This window comes from Leptopilina boulardi, unplaced genomic scaffold (genome assembly GCF_019393585.1).
Source record: "Leptopilina boulardi isolate dan_hultmark-lab unplaced genomic scaffold, ZJU_Lbou_2.1 LbouV2_123, whole genome shotgun sequence".
Taxonomy (NCBI): Eukaryota; Metazoa; Arthropoda; class Insecta; order Hymenoptera; family Figitidae; genus Leptopilina; species Leptopilina boulardi.
Window position 1 is genome coordinate 343266 of NW_026137667.1, and position 17938 is coordinate 361203.

The 17938-nt window shown below is 26.1% G+C and overlaps 2 protein-coding genes across 5 annotated transcripts; one reads left to right on the forward strand and one right to left on the reverse strand.

Moving 5' to 3' along the window:
- Nucleotides 1-682: 682 nt before the first annotated feature.
- On the reverse strand, nucleotides 683-16456 carry LOC127288886 (FERM domain-containing protein 5). 4 transcript variants are annotated; one of them, XM_051316594.1, is made up of 13 exons: nucleotides 16094-16455; nucleotides 14454-14558; nucleotides 13494-13536; nucleotides 11842-12018; nucleotides 10858-11069; nucleotides 10089-10241; nucleotides 8623-8637; nucleotides 7246-7334; nucleotides 6337-6563; nucleotides 5990-6157; nucleotides 5217-5563; nucleotides 5027-5114; nucleotides 683-4910 (listed from the first exon to the last, which is right to left on the reverse strand). In XM_051316594.1, exons 1-13 carry the CDS (start codon nucleotides 16187-16189, stop codon nucleotides 4516-4518), a joined length of 2115 nt encoding a protein of 704 aa, XP_051172551.1. In that variant the 5' UTR covers nucleotides 16190-16455; the 3' UTR covers nucleotides 683-4515. The 4 variants fall into 4 exon arrangements, with proteins under 4 accessions (XP_051172551.1, XP_051172542.1, XP_051172561.1 ...); XM_051316585.1 differs by having other exon boundaries at nucleotides 5027-5563; nucleotides 16094-16456; XM_051316604.1 differs by lacking the exon at nucleotides 8623-8637.
- Nucleotides 16457-16711: 255 nt separating this feature from the next.
- LOC127291002 (40S ribosomal protein S27) lies at nucleotides 16712-17784 on the forward strand. The gene is made up of 2 exons (XM_051319878.1): nucleotides 16712-16878; nucleotides 17470-17784. The coding sequence occupies exon 2, from the start codon at nucleotides 17471-17473 to the stop codon at nucleotides 17726-17728; it is 258 nt and encodes an 85-aa protein (XP_051175835.1). The 5' UTR covers nucleotides 16712-16878; nucleotide 17470; the 3' UTR covers nucleotides 17729-17784.
- Nucleotides 17785-17938: the final 154 nt, after the last annotated feature.

Sequence of the window (17938 nt, forward strand, 5' to 3'; positions counted from 1 at the left end):
TGAATAATTAATTTTATTTGAAAGGATTAATGTCAGTGAACTAAAAAAAATACTCAGTTCACAGTCAACTGAAAATCTTTCGTTTCTACAATATCGTTCATTCTATTAAAAAAAAGGATTCAAATAGAAGTTTTTTTATTTTAGAAAATTACGTTCTAAAAAACGATACATTTTTTAATTTAATCTGTATAATTAATTTTAATTCGATTTCCAAATAATTAAAGAAATTTTAATTATATTACATTCATAAAGAACGTCTCTTTCAATCCTCTTTGATTTCGACTCATTTTTTTCCAACGCTCAAGTTATTTGCACAGCATCGAAGTTAAGCAATGGATTTCTTGACCTACATCTAGCGATATAATTTGAAAGAGCAAATCGCGGACATTGTATTTTATTAACGTTTCCGTAGAATTGGATCTAGGCAAAAATTTGTGGTAAAAAATCTTCCAAGATAAACAAGTGAAATTGTTGTAAAATTTAAAAAATTTAATTTTTTATGAAGTAACAATTACAATTAGTTGTTAAAAACTAAAGATATTGGAACACTAATTAATTAAATTTTTTTAAAAATTGTAAATCAAAAACTAATGAAAAATAAAAATTAATTAAATCAGATTTTATTACCAAAAAAGGAAGCTAGAAATAATTTTTTTTTTCTTATAGAAGACAAAAAATGAGCCACATTTGAAATTTATATTTATATGACTAAAATTTTTACGCTAGAACAAGCATAAAAAAGTCGAAGAGTATTACAAAGATTTTGATTAAGCAGGTTTGGTGTGTTTTTGTTATATAAAATTTCATAATTCAACCATTTCGGACCTTCAGCGACGTACAAAACTGAGATAATTTGTTATAATCATTATTTATTATGCTTTATTTTATTTTATCTTTTTAAGACACACAAATTGAAGCTTTTTCTATTCTCGAAAATTTTTATCATATACAAAAAAAATTGTTTCATATCCTTAAGTGATATGTGAAGCCAAAAGCATTTTCATTCCAATTTTGTTAATATTTAATTCGATCTTCTGATCTTTATTTCAGTCTTTATACTAAATACATAAAGGAAAACATTAATTTACATTTAATTAAAATTCTCAGAGTTCAAAGTAGGTATAATATAGAAAAAATTATTTAAATTATTACAATATTGTCCTTCATAATGAATAAACATTAAGTGAAACTATTTTCTTTTGAATCTAATCCAAGAATTTTAATTAGTTAAATAATTGAGACCGCTATGAAAAAATCGCTTTTAGAAAACATTCACTTTTATTATCACTTTTTTTTAAATATGACACATTTTAACTACGTTTTCAATGTACAATAATATATCAAAGACAAACTACAAAAATTTAATGAATCAGAAATCGCTAAAAATTTACCTGAAGGGAAAAAGAATTATCTGTTAATTAAAAAAATAATAAATAAGAAATATTTTTGTCCTTTTTAAAATTTTCATTGGAGATTTCTTTTACATGATAAAAAAAGAGAATTTCAAAGACTCTAACAATAATTAACTACATATTGATAATTACGTACAATTGGCAAGAAGAATGTCATCGCATAGGTACGTATGTTTATGTAAAATTATTTTAATTACCATATGTCGCAGCTAAAATTGTTTCTGCTCACACCTTAATTGCCAAAAAGTACCAAAAAGTAAAAAATGAATTTTTTTATTTCTCTTCTAAATTGATCTCTTTTAAACAATAAATAAGGGATCAATTTTTTCAAGTTATAATATTTCAAAATTTTAATAGCCAATTATTAAAAAATATTGCATTGCGATGAATTTTTAATAATTTTTGTTTTCTTTTCACCTGATACGCGTTCGCACTTGTGTCTTATAGCACTTTTGCTTTCGTTTTCGTTTGAACTTATGCTAAAACTAGATTACATTATTTTTTTTCAATTGACATTTGTTTATTTGTATATATATCGCGTAGGCTGTGTCGTTCTTTCAAATTATAACAATATAGAATATCGTTGAATATGTATTTTATTTTTAAAATCAATTCAAGTACCAAACGCCTTTTTTAAGAAAAGTAAAATAAATTAAAGAAAATTTGTTTTGAAATAATAATTTAAAAACAAAACACTTTTTTTTCAACAAAAAAGTTGTATTAAAAATTATAAAATTAATTTTTTGAAATCAAAAACAATACATTAAATAACAATGTGAACAAGATAAAAGATAACATTTATTATTTGTAGTAATACTGGAATGATTATAGTAAAATAAAATTAATTCTAAAAATTGTAATTCTTCCTTAAAACCCCTTCACTGTTATTGACCTCTGTAGAGGCATAAAAATATCGTGTCACCAGTGTGTATGACCGCTATAGAAGCATCTAAAAAAAAAGTAGACACAATACGATAAACTTGTCAATGGGTATTCTTAGGTATGGTAATATCAAGTTTAAAAAAAAAAATTTCCCACATACGGGGCACGGAAGCTTTATTTCTGCTACACTGTGAAGGGGTTAATAAAGAAAAGAAACGAAAAAAATGCAGTCTCTTTATAGGAAATTCTACTTTTCGTTGAATTTTCATCACTTGGTCCCAAGTCCCAACTGCATTATCAGACTTTCCCGTTTTTAATAAATAAATAATTTAATAATCATTCCAGTATCATTATGTCTAATAGAGCTTTTTTAAAAAAATAAAAAAGTGTTACTTAGATTAATTGATTCATTCGACGATATTCCGGAGAAATATATGTAATAATTATTCTAGTAGGTACTTTTGCAACACGTGAACCAAAGTTTGAAACTTAACTGCATTATAAAGCTATACAAGAATAGAAATCTATTTTACCCATTCAATCAACTATTTTTAATTTACTGTAAATAATTTATCATAATTTTATTTTTAATAATCAATATAATCTATTAAATTATAAATTGAATTTTAATGCATATTTAAAATAATTATGTGTAATTATATAATAAAATTGAGTACACCGAAATAAAAATTTTTAAAAAAGAATCGATAAAATTAAATTAATAATAGAAGAACATAATACAAGTATTTTTTAAGTACTTCCTATGGAAGATCTTGAGGTACTAAGTACCAATCTTGCATTTCTAAAATATATAATATATATTTATAAACTCTAAAGCAGTAATTCAACTTTGAAATAAATAAGCCTATCCACAATTACTTAGCGAATCACTAATATTATATGTACAATATTATTCAAGACTAGAATAGAAAAAAAATACATTGATTGGGAACACATGTTGCAAAGATGAATAATATTTACACCAGACGATAAAAAACAATATTCAGCTTGTTTCGAAATTAAGAATATTCGACATAAGCGGAAGCAAAAACAAAAAAATCACTGGTTTCGAAAAATAAAAAATTTTTTGAATATGATCTGAGCTTTCCTTTTTTCTTTTGTTTTGTTAAGAAGTGCACACGGATTTTCTGTACAAAAAAAAACCGTTTCGCTCTTATACATTGATTATTCCAGTAGATTATTATTTACTACTTAGTTACACAACTATCTACCTAAACGAATTGTTTTTTTTCGTTGATCATTAAATTATTTCCTATTACCAATAATAAATTTCTTATTATATGCAAAACATATAAATTGTATCTTACATCGTTTTTTTTCGTCAGTGCTTCCTTCGTATTAATATAATAAGTAAATTATAAACCCTTTCGATAATTCAAGCAAATTTTTTTTTTATTTAAGGAAAATTCTTTTTTAATCTCAAAAAAAAAGATTAGATTTTCGATAGGCCATTCTCTATCACTGACATTCAAATGAGGTAAAAAAAAAATACTTTTAAACAAATAATAAATTGTTTTTTTGAGCTTGAAGCATTTTCACATTACTATAATAAATCCCAACTTTGTCATTTTTCACGAAAGGTCACCGGAAGAACATTTTATTTATTTTTATCGATAAAAATAGTTTTTTTTTTTTTTTTAAAAAAGGAAATTAAATCGGAAAATTTGTCTATTAATTTACAGTAATTCACCTTCAATATGTTTGACAAAAGATTATATTTCTTTATAATTAAATTGAAATAATAAATTCAATTTTTTCAAATTGAAATATTTTTAAAAATAAAATAAATTTAAATAAATTATGTATATATTTTTTAATAACATGATTATATATAATAATAACAAATAAACATTACCAACTAAATAACATCTTAAATCATATCCACAAAAAATATTTTTTTGTCATAAGAATAAATAAATAAATAAAAATAACAAAAAGAAATCATTTTTTAATTTCTAAATAAACTTTTGTCAAATTTAATCTCAGGTAAATGACATTAGCAAAATAAATAAAATACTTTGAGTTAAAGACATAAAAAAAAAGAAAAATAATAAATGATCGAATTGCTATACATATTTTATAAGCATTTACGTAATCTGATTCGTGGCACTGCTGTGCCTTATTTTTTTTAGATTGGCACTGTCATAGAGGAGCACGTGATTAATAAGAACAATTTAATTTCTAATAGCTCAGTACGTGATCAAAATAGGCCGAGCTTGCTCCTAAGAAATTCCTTAATAGGTACGTAAAATTGATTTTGTAAGGCCACCATTTCCGGCGTTTTGCGCAGGCTGTTGACGAAATTTGAGTCCGTTTCAAATATCAATACAATCGCAATAAATATCACGATTATTGTTATCATAAACGCAGGTATCAATAGTTTTACCACTCGTAGACTTTTTTCTTTTATTTTCACACCAGCACGACGTGATTGTGAACTCATTTTAGAATTTTGCAATTTTTGCATTTTCGGCACTGGTGTCACTGTACGATTATGTGATTTTCCAGTTGAATCAAGTAATTGATTTTCCGATGATGAATGATCAAATGAATCACGAAAATAATAATCATTTGCATCACCCTCGTGTTGGCAGACTGAAACAAAGAAAAACATTTTTTTTAAATGTCAAAATAATATTTCTCTCTTTTCCAATTTCCTGTGCGCAAAAAAAGAAGAATAGAACTTAAAACGAAGCGACAACAATTCTTACCTGACAAATCGTAATGTCTTTTAATTGCATCAATTCCATTTCCAACATTGCGAAGAATCTCTTGACCCCAGTTCGATGGACTAAGATTCTGCACAGTGTTTTTTGTTTTTGTTAAGAAACAATTATTTACGATTTTCAAATCATTTTTAGATTTATTCGCTGTCGTACTTGTTCCATTATTTAATCTTACCTGATTATTATCCTGTGAATAATTATTTTCCTGACATGTAATCGCGTTTCCATTATCATTGTTGATTAAATTGCCATTTCTTTTACTATTTGATGGTGTTTTTGATGTTTTAATTATTAATGCCGTTGATCTGACAACTTTTGGACTTTTATCAAGTGAATCTATTTTCTGTTTGACGATACTTTCAATATTTCCTGTCAATTCGTCTGAGCCTATTACTATTTTTTGACTATATAGAGGTTGTGGTCGATTGAGTGTGCTCTTTGGAAATTTCACTATTTTCGTTTGGGTTGTGAAAGTTGTGGTGGAGTGGGTGTCACTCGCATGCGAATCATTCTCGTCTACGGCTAAAAAAACAGAAAAAAAGAAAAACCAAATCAAAAATTTAAAAAAGCCAAATCAAAAAAGCAGTAAAAAGATCTTTCAAAACTTGTTTAAAATTCTTCACCAAGTTTTTTTTAAATGAGAATTTTTACATCAAGTATAAAAAATAAATATAAAAATGTGAACGAGAAATAATTTTCTAACATAATTTTCATGCAGTTTTTGTCATTTCAAGTAATAAAAACGCGAATTTGTCACATGCAGTGCATTTAAAGGGCTTATTTTATTATAAAATCTCTTAATCGCTGGTAAATATATAGAATAAGTAATTAAAATGGAAAAGCTTTGAAATCAACGACTATAAGCAGAATTGGTTCGGAAGGAATTACTAAAAAGGAAATGTTTTTCTTCTTCTTTTAATTAAAAAACTTCATTCTTGTGATACTAACCATTATTTCTTCTAGTGTGTATTTCTTGATCTTCAGATACGGTTTCAAGTAGTGGTAAGGTATTGTCAGGGCAGTAAGGAGAACTTAAAGGAACTCCACTAGCTATGTCAGACATCCCGGCACCATCTAGACCTGCGCTATGGCAACTTCTTGGTAAACTAGAATATCCTGAAAAAATGTTCATTACATGCAAATAAAAAAAATATTATTTACAAATTCTTGAAAGAATTTAAAAATCAAGATAAAATTGAATTAATTAGTAATTGCCTTTTTTTCACTGAATGTAATTTTCCTCATAAATAATCATAAAAAATCGGAAAATCATGAAATGAAAGAAAAATACTAACGAATCTCAACGAGATCTTGACTCGGAGTACTTGGGGTTGCAGGTACACTACTCGCTTTTCTTCTAAGACCTGTAGAATTGCAGCGTTGAATAGGAGGTTCTTCGTTTCGAAGTGGTCCTGCTTCTTCCAATACTTCTCTTTCCGTTCTTCCAGTGTATTTAAATTTCGTACCCCAGGAAAAAATGGAACCACCACTCAATACCGGTGCATCTGAAGCTCTTGGTAAGCTGTAGAAATAAAAAAAGAAATACAAAATCATAAAGTGAAATAACAATACAAAAAAAACCCAAAGTTAAAAAAAGTAAATTTACTTATGGATAAAAATTAGATTTTTATTTATTTATTTATTTTTTTAAATAATTTAATTACACCAATAATGGAATAATTAAATTTTTAATATTTCAAACATTATTTTTTAAAATCTAAAACTTTATAAGAAAATTAGAATTTTACATATATGAATCAGATGATGATAATAGATATTAAAATATTTTTATGTAAATAGACGTGTATGCTGAATAGGTTATATCATTTGCACCCATGTGTTAAGTTAACTATAAAAGTTATTCAGTGGAAAGTTTTATATGCTTCTTACAACAGATGGTACATATTGATTCAATCTAAAACCAATTCTCGCTCAATATCTGAGTCAAATTATTAAAAAAAAAAAATCGATATGATACTAAAGATTTTTTTTATAAGTCTTAATCGTTAACAAATATGAATTTTATTTTATATAATTAATTATTAAATATAATATTTTGTATTGTATATTATAATTATATAATTATATATAATATAATGATATATTATTATTATATTGTATAATATTTTTTTTTTGAATTAATTACTCAACATTGATCTACAAATCGGCTTCTATAAATATTTTACTAAAAATTCAATACTCACGTGAAAAATAGCATTTGCTCGATGGCGCATCTCCAAACATGTCGGCAATTTGACCCCGTTGGACACTTAAATCCGACGGTATGTTTTTTCTGAAAATGCGGGATAGAACACTTCCAGACTGATCTAATCTATATATAATTAAGTAATAGCTAAGGATACAATTTACTATCAATAATGTTAGCAATTTATCTTCACGTTCTCGTTTTTTTGAAATTTTGAAAAAACAAACTGTTATATGTATTTAATGAAAAATTAATGTACGAACGTGAAGATTATGTCTAGATTTTCAATAATAAACAGTTCGTCTCATATTTTTTTAATTTTCTTCTTTACTTATAAATTTTGCGTGAAGCAAAAGAAAGACAACATAAATAAGGAAATGACATGCATAAAATACTGATAAAAATTCTGAATACATATATAAAATGTGCCGATAAAGGTCAAGTTCGAGTTAAAAAAAACCTACATTAACTCAACAATCACTGTTCAAAAGTTACTATTTTAAATAAATGAAATTTATTTTATTAATTATATTCGAAATTGAATTATTTATATAATCCAGAAATATTACATATACCCAATTATTAAACAAATAATTTTATATTGATTTAATTGACTACAATTAAATTATTAAATGAATATATTATAGAAATTATTTAAAAAAAGTAAGAAAGAAGAGAAAATTTAATTAAAAAGACTTCAAAGAAAAAATTTGAATTCTTAATAGAATTTATAGCATCATTGATATATTGATGGGAGAAATAAAAATAGAATGTTTCTAGAAACAATAAACCCCACGAAAAACTTTCGTCATTTCAAACGATATAGTAGATTCACTAAAACGTTTTTGTTTTTACAAGCTCAAATGACTACATACATATATATATATTTTTTTTTAATCAAATGAATAAAATTTTAAATTTAAATTTCAAAATTTCCCGTTTAAATTCTGAAATAAGTCGCTCGGCAATTCGATTCTGTTAAATAACTGATCTTCTTTTTGAAATATTCAAATTTTTCAGCAATGAAACTTTCGTCAACAGTTTTTGTTCAACTATTTTTCATTGTGTATACAGACTTATAGTAAAGACATAAATTTTATTAGTCTTGAGAAAAATGAAATGAGAGTTGATTATTGATTGAAATAAATAAAAAAAAAAGTATGATCATATGGATAAGACAACTTGGCACTAGAAAAGGAAATGCTTTCTATTAAGTTTTTTTTGCTTCCACAATAATTCATCACTTTTACACTGAGAGAAAGAAAGAGAAAGAGAGTAAAGTAGGTAACGTCGAGGTCTCGTATTAAAAAACTATTCCGTATTGTATTACTGTCTAAGCTCCAACGTGCAACTGCAACAAAATGAAACGACTCACCTTCGTCCTCGTGTCCTGGGCAATGCGCAGCGAGAAGTAATGAGATTACTTAGTCTATTTTCTATACTCTATATGTATATATATATATTTCAAATCCGATGATAAAAGATTTTTCAAGCCAGAAAAAAACAAGTCAAGAGAGACAAAAAATGAAGCAAGAAAATTTATAATTTAAAAAAATATTAAAACGCAAAAATTTATTTGGTTTGAAATTCTCCGCTCATAAAATTAACTGTTTTTATTATTCGATAGTTGTTTTTTTTTATTTCAAGTTTTAATATTTTAATTAATTAATTGTTAAATTTAATATTTACAATTAATTAGAGGATTTATCTTTTAATACAAATACTACTCGAATATAATGCATAACTCCTTTTTCCTGTTCCGTGACTTTATAACCAGATTTCCGACATTGTGATACACATTTAATCGTGAAAAATAGATTCATCAAACTCGAATATGTTCATGTCAGAAATACATTTCCAAAAGAAAGGGAATTTCACGCGATCAATCCACTTAAAGTGGTTTTAGACTTTGATCGAATTGCGATGATCACTTAATGCGTATATCATCAAAAAATAAAAATTTAACTTTATATATAATTAATAATAATAATTATTATTTCATTCGCAGATCAAATAATTCCTGATTACAGTATAATTGAATTCGCAATTAAATTGCAATTTAAAATTGATTCGTAATTAAAATTTGAAAGATATTTATAAATTAGTACTAAATAAGTATTAAATAAATTTGAATAGAATATTTTCAGTCACTGAAAAAATTTTTCGAAAGAAGAAAAATTTAATTCTTTCATTAGGAGGAAAAATTAAATTTATCGGAATGAATCAATAATATAGGGAAGTTGAAAGAATGTAATATCAAGACATCGGTTTTTCATTCGGTATATTGATATATGTTCACCTAGATGATTAAAAGTTGGGTGCACATGCACTCGTGTGTGAGTTGGCGCCTCGCAAAAGTACGAAGCTTTACATGTTGCACAAGATGCGAGACGTACGAACACAACTGATGGCTTGGGAATTCGTAATCCTATAAACCACTTTCGAATAGAGGGCCGAGGTCATTCTATCGATCCAAGGAACGTTATTGGAAAAAAAACTACCGAGAAAATGACGATTTCGGTTTTTTAAAGGTCTTCCGAAATAAACAAAATCTTTTGACTGCAAGTTTTTCCAGAACCAAATAAATTTAAGTTTCATTTATTAAAAATATATTTTTCAAATAATTTTCTGTTCAATGAAAATAAAATTTTCAATAACTCCTGACTTGTAAAATATTTGTCGAATCTATTTCGAATTTACTTAAAAGGCTTATTTATAGTATAAAAGAATCTACAATCTAGCTTAGAGAGCTTTAATAATAAAGCTTTAGAGCTTTAGGCGCAATAATAATAATAATAATAATAATGTTTCTAACTAAAAAAAATAAATGTGTCTTCTTACCTCATTAATAGTTAAGTGAACGATAAACATTTTTCCTTCATAGTTGATCTTTTGCACTTCGGACCAGCGAAAGTGATTAGTTTTTCTCGATCCTTGAAATGTTAGGATTCCACTATGGTTTATACCAAGATATAATTGTGTACCTTTGTGATCCTAAAAAAAAAGAAAATTTAATTTTTCCACTCAATTTAAAAAAATCGGAAAATTTCAAATAAATATAATGTATTTTGGATGTGGTTATGAAAAATAAATTCATCCCACGGAAAAGTATTCCAAAAATTGACGATCGTACATTGAATGCCCTCTGGGACTAGAACGGATCGATCGACAAGGTGCACACTCTCTGGGATTGGATTCACGACATAATCAAAAAAACGGGAAAAACTTTTACCCACTCATGAAAGCAACGTTGAACAAGACTAGTATTGAATTTATTTTAAAATAAAGAGCATTGCTAGAGTTATAGTCTATTCACTTTTCATATAACTTGTTGTAAATTTAACTTTCCAGCAAATTTAAAAATTAAATTAAATTGAAAATTACAAATCAAAAACATAAAGTATAATTATTATTTATAAAAAAGACAATTTTTACATAATATTAAGAATTTAGATAATTTAAAAATATTTAGAAATTTTTAAAAAATGACAAATCAAATTAAATAAAAAATAATAATTTTCTGGATTCAAATGCTTTGATTCTTTATCATTATAAGAGAAAGTAATACATTTATGTAATATACATATAAAATGAATTTTTTTTAATTTACCTTAACGGGATGTGGATCTACGGCATACGTGTCCAATTGCGAAGCTAGCCTGAGAAAATGCGTTTCCGCTTGCTCTGGCGTGAAACCTTTGAGTTGCGTTTGATGCAAATCCATGGCTTTTTCCTCGATTGTCTCGGTTTGCTTTAGTAGTAATTTATGTTCCGATATATAGTTACTCTCATGAATCTCTGGATCATAGTCCCCCAGTTCGCCTGAATCAATGTCAAAGAAAAATCAATAATATCAAGGGAAAAGCAATAAAGAAACCACCTTAAAATTTTAAAATGCGTCCCTGACAAATTCGTCGAAAATTTTAATATTTCTTCTTTTTTTATAATTATTAGCTTTAGTTTCCGTTTATTCCTTGTTTGATATAAAAATAGAAATAAAGGGTAAAAATTCCAAGGAAACTGCAAAATTTCAAAATCGAATTGAAGAGATTGTTAGAAATTCAAAGTTTAAAGAGTTTTAAGAGACTAGTTTACAAATTAGAATTTAGATACCGAGACACTAAACTTTGAATAGAATATCAACATCTCATCTGCTTCTTGGTCACGTAAAAGACAACCTATATATGAAGGTATATATTCACTGAACTTTCATGAGCACAAAAAACAGAAAAAAAGATTATCGAAGCAATGTAAACAGAGTATCTTTCATAAATTTACAATATTTCCTGACTTTTATTTACTGAATCTCTTTTTATATACTATCATTGTGATTTAATTTTCACCTTTTTTTGTAATTCTGAAATAATATTGAAATTATTTTTTTATTATTCAATTTTGATTTTTTATTAAACATGACGAGGCATTTTCAAGTCTCGTTTTACATTTTCGATTTATTGTTCTGTATAAAAGGCTATTCATTAATTTCGTGCCTTCTGTTACGGACTTTGGTAAGTTAGTTAATGATTTTGTGAATTTATGTACATAAATTTGCATGTCGCATTCACAAGTAAAGATTTACAATCAGTGAACTTACTTTGTACAATGCAGGCAGCGAGTAAAGAAGCTTCACCAGGACTACAGTAAAGTCGTCCATGTAGAAGGTCCCTTTTTAATTGCTGATAAATTTGATATCGTGTGATCTCCTCTTTCAATCGTAGTGGATCTGGTGGATAAAATTTCACGCGAAAACTAAATAAAATTGGATCCATATCTGCAACAAAATAAAAAAATTCTTTGAATCCTTTTGAAATTATAATATGTATTCATTAAAATGCTAATTTCATAAAATAATAATAATAGAAAATAAAAAATGTGATAAAAAAAAATTTACATCTCAATATTTATTTATTATTAAAATAGTAGAAAAATTTAAATCAAGTTTTAGTAAATTTTTAGAAAATTAAAATTTTATCAACATGTTTATCTTTAAATCAATCTTGAAAACATCTTGAGAGTTCCAGAGGTTTTTAATTTTTCATTTTCTGAGGCGTGCCTCTCCTAAATTCTCTTCATACTTTAAAAATATATTATGTCCCACGACTTTAAGATGACAAGAAATACTTTAATTTGATAATAAAAAATAGCAGAAACAAAATTCTTTAATATAATAGAATAATAAATATATTAAATAGTTTAAATTCTTTTTTTTTCGACTAATAAAAAAAACAACTAAGTATAATACTTAAGTGTGAAATGAAGTCGAGGACAAATAGACAATTTGGCAAAGATTTCTTAAAATTCTCTTCTGTAACATACTCCAATGGTAATATACCGAATTATATTTACTCAATAAACTAAATAAATGACTAAATAAACGTCATATTAAGTAGGTCCTTTAAATAAGGATAAATCTTTCCAGAGAGATTATAAAATAAAATTTAATTTACTCAATTTTATAAATTATAAATAAATTCTTATAAAAAAATAGATAAGAAATGTTTATGGAAAGTCTTGAAAAAAATGGAATCTAAAAATATTTTTCAAATTTAATTATTCTGTTTAGTATGCAATGGATTTTCTTTTCGTTTGTACATATTTTACATCCACATAAAGATTTTGTGTAATATAAATAAACTAATTCACTCTGTTTCAAGATATTTTTGCTTCTACTATAGTAAAGTTACTACTATACTACTATAGTAAAGTGCAGAAACAGAGATAGGGGGAAAAATTATAGGGTCGCTCTTCACCCTGAAACTTTCATACAACTTCGACCCGCGTGTAATTAGGGAAGAAAAAGAATTGCTAGACTTATTCGACTTAAAACCTTGATAACAGCTGCGATATATACTTTCATTGAGAATATAACTTTAATATATTCGATTTATGATACGGAAATATTACAGTAATAAAATTAACGATTGTCATATCCGTTTTATATTTTATCGGAAACTTTTTCTATATAATCAAATGTACCATTTTATTAATTTCCATATAGATTTAAAATGAAGTTCAGTCGATTATTTATTATTATTTTTCTATTACTAAAGAATGTGATCATCGAGTGTGATCACATGTTCTAAAAGCACGAACTGATGCAAGTTTATATTAATTATAACTTAAAATAATCGAAAATGCGTCTTTCTATAAAAAGAAAATAATCAATTTTTATTTAAGTTAACAGAAAAATTAAGAGCATAACTAATAATTTTTTCAATAATATTAACGAAATGCGGTTGAACTTACCTTTAATTTGTTTTACAACCGTTTTTGCTAAATCCAACCAATGCTGCAACAAAAGATGAATTAAAAATTAATATATAGTTAAATATAATCAAATTATTATTTTGTAGAGTTGTAATCATCTATAATTATGGAATATACAATTAATCAAAAGAAGCAACAGGAAATGAATTCCTTGCAAAATGAGTACGTAAGAAAAAAAACTGAATATATTGAGGAGAAAAGACCAGAAATAATTAAGAGTCTCAAAGAAGTCAGTTACGTAATTCACTTATATGAGAGTTGTAAGCTTTACAAAATAAATATTAATTAATTTTGATTGAAAATTAAAAGAATTATTTTTTTTTTAAAACATAAATTTAATGTTAAATGTTTTAACCGTAATTGATTTTAGTGTGGTTATGTTTTTACATACGCATAGAGATAAAAATAGTTTATTCAACTTTCTTAATTTAAAGTCAAGCTAAATATCTTGGGCTTTCATTGTCTTTTTAAAATTTAATTAAAAAAAAACTATATCAAGTTATGTAGGTACTTAGAAAGTAAACATCAAAGTGACGCATTTCTGGAAGAGTGAACTCATTTCACAGGCTGTTTCATATGACTTTTCCAAGTGCATAAAATCAATATCGTGTTTGTAGGGGATAATACACCAGAGATTTTATTCAAATTAAAACGAAAGTAAAACCACTTTCCATGTGGTTTGAGTGCACGCTCGTATGAATTTTGTAAAAGTTAAACATCCCAATTTAGTAACCACAGTTCTATGATTTACAGACTTTTCCATACTAATTTAAAAAAAATAACTTTCTTTCCGCTATTTTCTTCTTTAATTTTATGATTTACAGACTACAAACCCCTATTCGTCTAGGAAGATAATTATCAAATTAAATCAAAATTAAATTCTGTTCCTTTCTCTCAAAAAAGTTTGTTAATTAAAATAAATTATTAAAAATAACCTACCCTTTGTCTGCAATGATCCACATATCGAAGTCCAAAATAATCAGTTTCCAAAATGTTGAGTTGTTTACAAACATATTCAAGAATATGTCTTCCTTTATCTTGAGGCTAAAAAAATCTTACATCTATATTCAATCTGAATAAACAAATTATTAAATAAAAATTAAACACAAATTTATATAAAAGAGTATATATACATATAACTGAAAGGAAATATTTTCTAAGATTAAATTATAGCTTACAATTCTACAATTATTAATTTATTCTTATTGCATTTCTATGTTTTTTATAAAAGGTAAGTGTTTGAAAATTACTATCTTTCACTTCTTGTTCAATTTTAGACAAAAGTAGAGCACTGTAAAGGATATTTAACAAAAATACAGAAAATAAAGTTTGTAATAAAAACATTAATAATTTGTTCTTTTAAATAAAAAAAATAAATTTTAAACTTTGAGTCTAAACAATTCATTTAAAAATAGAATTAAAATTTTAAAAGTTATTCTAAAATAAGTTTAAACTTAATTTTATCCTAAAGATTTAAATTTCGCTATTTTGTTTCTTTTAACACAGTTTCGCATAAAAGATATGTGTTTCAAGATTGTCGACCCTATTGTTCAGAGACTAATCTCATTAGAAAGAATTATTCCACAATTTTCTATGATAGAGCAAAGACTATCAAACAACTAATCAACTTACATATCATTTTTTATTTAAATAAATAATGACATTATTGAATATTTTATTAATGCTACTTATTAAACATAACGCGCCAATTTTATTGCAAATGTACTTATTTAACAATATATTACCAACATTGATGTTAATTACTTCCTTGTATCATTTCTCGATAAAAAAAAGAAATGATAGATAAAATAAAAAGTTATTTTTAAATTATAAACCTTATACTTAATAAGGTCAATAATACCTAACGATTCTCATAAATTGTAAATGACCCTGATGTTCACAGTAGTAATATACTTTACCTTTTTTATTTATGATTCAATATAAAATGATTTTCATAGAAAAAAAATCATAAACGTCAAAAAGTGACAAAAATTTTTCTTCTGTGTAAACAAATCACGGTTTATAATAATAGTTGACTAATTAGTCTTAAATATTATAATCTACTATATAGAATACTGAAATACTGTCTATCTGTTAAAGCTCAATTGTCATAATATTTTAAAAGAAAAAAATCGAAAGAACTATAGTTTTAAGTAGTCTGTGCTCAGCTGTCATATTAGCTTGTAAAAATAAATCAACACGTTTACCTTGAATTGTAAAAAAAATATTAGAAGCAGTAGATAGAGATGTTTTATATATATACACATAAAACACCCCCAACCCTTCTAGATGAGTGAAGCATAAATGTAGAGGTTAGGTAAACAGGCTAATACTCGAAAACTCAAGAGTCCTTCTCTTTCTCTTGACAGAAAATTTTATCTCACGATATTTACAAATTCTTCATTCTATCCACATTGTAAAAAATTGAACGTTATCATGAAAAATTTTGTAATATTTACAAGGATAATTTAAAAAAAATATATTAAAGGAAACAAGTGACAGCTAGTCATAAAGCTACCTGTCAGTGTGATATATACTTGTTAGATGACTTGTTAAAAATTAAATTATAGAATGTTTACCTGAAAATCACAATGAAGTATTTCAGCATCATCTAAAAGGCGAATAGTAGCGCGATGCACCACTGTAACATCGCTCTTGCTGCCAAACTTCAACATTTCTGTTTTCAAATCACCATCCGAGTAATAATTCTTATGCGCCCGCTCCACATCCCTTTCTCCACAGCACCACACACTGCCCGTTAAATTTCTGCCTCTCGGGTTGCTCGCAAAAACGAGCAAAAACCGGCTTCACTTGTGAATATTTTCACACTTTCAGGGGAAAAAATTACTCGCTTAACTGACGAATAAAAAAGACAAAACAATTCATGATCAAGCGAATTCGAGCGGATTAGAGCTTCTGTCAAACCGGCAGCAATTGCGCGAGGTTGCCATGTTTTTTTAACCTAAAATTGAAGCGTTGCCACTTCTTCATACATCCAATGCGCATGTGTGCATGATATTTAAATGTTTTTTCTTTATTCTTACAAAAAATAAATAAACATTATTTTAATTTCCATTTATATCTTAAAGACATTTATTAAATAATTAATTTAGTCTATTTTCTTAAGTTATGAATAAATTAATATGTCTTTTATTATGTTCTTTTTTATGGAATACGTCAAATGTCCCGCGTTTGAAAATAATTTTTCCACTATTGGCAACAATGACAGTGAAGCAACTGTACAAAAATAAACTAGGAAGTCACTATAAAAAATCTCGCTCCTTTCCAGACCTTCGCGTCGTGATAGAAACACGTGGCTTGAAAATATTTTGCGAATTTAAAGGATAATTACTGATCTAAAAACGTAAGTAATTATAATACATCAATCGGCTTTATTTGTGTTTTCCGTAAATATACAAAAATTTGAGAATTCACATGAATGTGCTTTACTTCAACGTTTTGCAAAGTGTCGTACAATGCCGTGAAATCAATGAGCTTACGGATATTGTTAATTATTTTTTTTGGATTTATATTTATCTTCAAAAGTATTATTTTCTATTTTATGAATTATTATGTGCTTTATTTACTAGTTTCAAGTGTTTATTTGCGTGATGAAAATGTTTTCAAGTAGACAAAATTGTCTGTCAAATAATTGATTGTTTGACATAACCTAAATTTTTTTTTATTGCTTTGTCGTAATAAATTGCAATAGAAATTTGTCAAAAAACAAAGCAAAAAAATAAATTATTAGAAGAATGTGATTATTATTGATTTATTAAAATAATTGTAAGAAAATGTAAACGTCAAATTCTTGACAAGTTTTTTTTTTTTGCGAAAAATAAAAAGAAGGACTAAAAAGAAAATAGTTTAGATTTGAAATAAATTAGTTATTATTTATGTTTTAATGTAATTTACTTAATTTTAACTTGTCTTATGTTTTTTGTTAATTTTACAGAATGCCTTTGGCACGAGACTTATTACATCCTTCTCCAGCTGAAGAAAAAAGGAAACATAAATTGAAGAGGCTGGTTCAAAAGCCGAACAGTTATTTTATGGATGTCAAATGCCCTGGATGTTATGCGATCAAAACTATCTTTTCGCATGCACAACGACCAGTAGAATGTGACGGATGCCGCACGATACTTTGCACACCAACCGGTGGCAAAGCTCGCCTAACAGAAGGATGTTCTTTTAGGAAGAAGGTTCAATGTTAATACTTGATATATTCAACATCGCTCTATATATTCGGTAAATAAAAATTGTAAAAATACTTTTGTTATCGCATTTATCAAGACGTACCAGTTTCCTTTTTCAGCGATCCTTGTATTTAAAATTTATTTTTTAATATGTAAATTTAATTTTACATAATGTAAAGATTTTTAATCTGTATTTGTTTTCTTTTCTTCCGCTATTTTACCTCCATC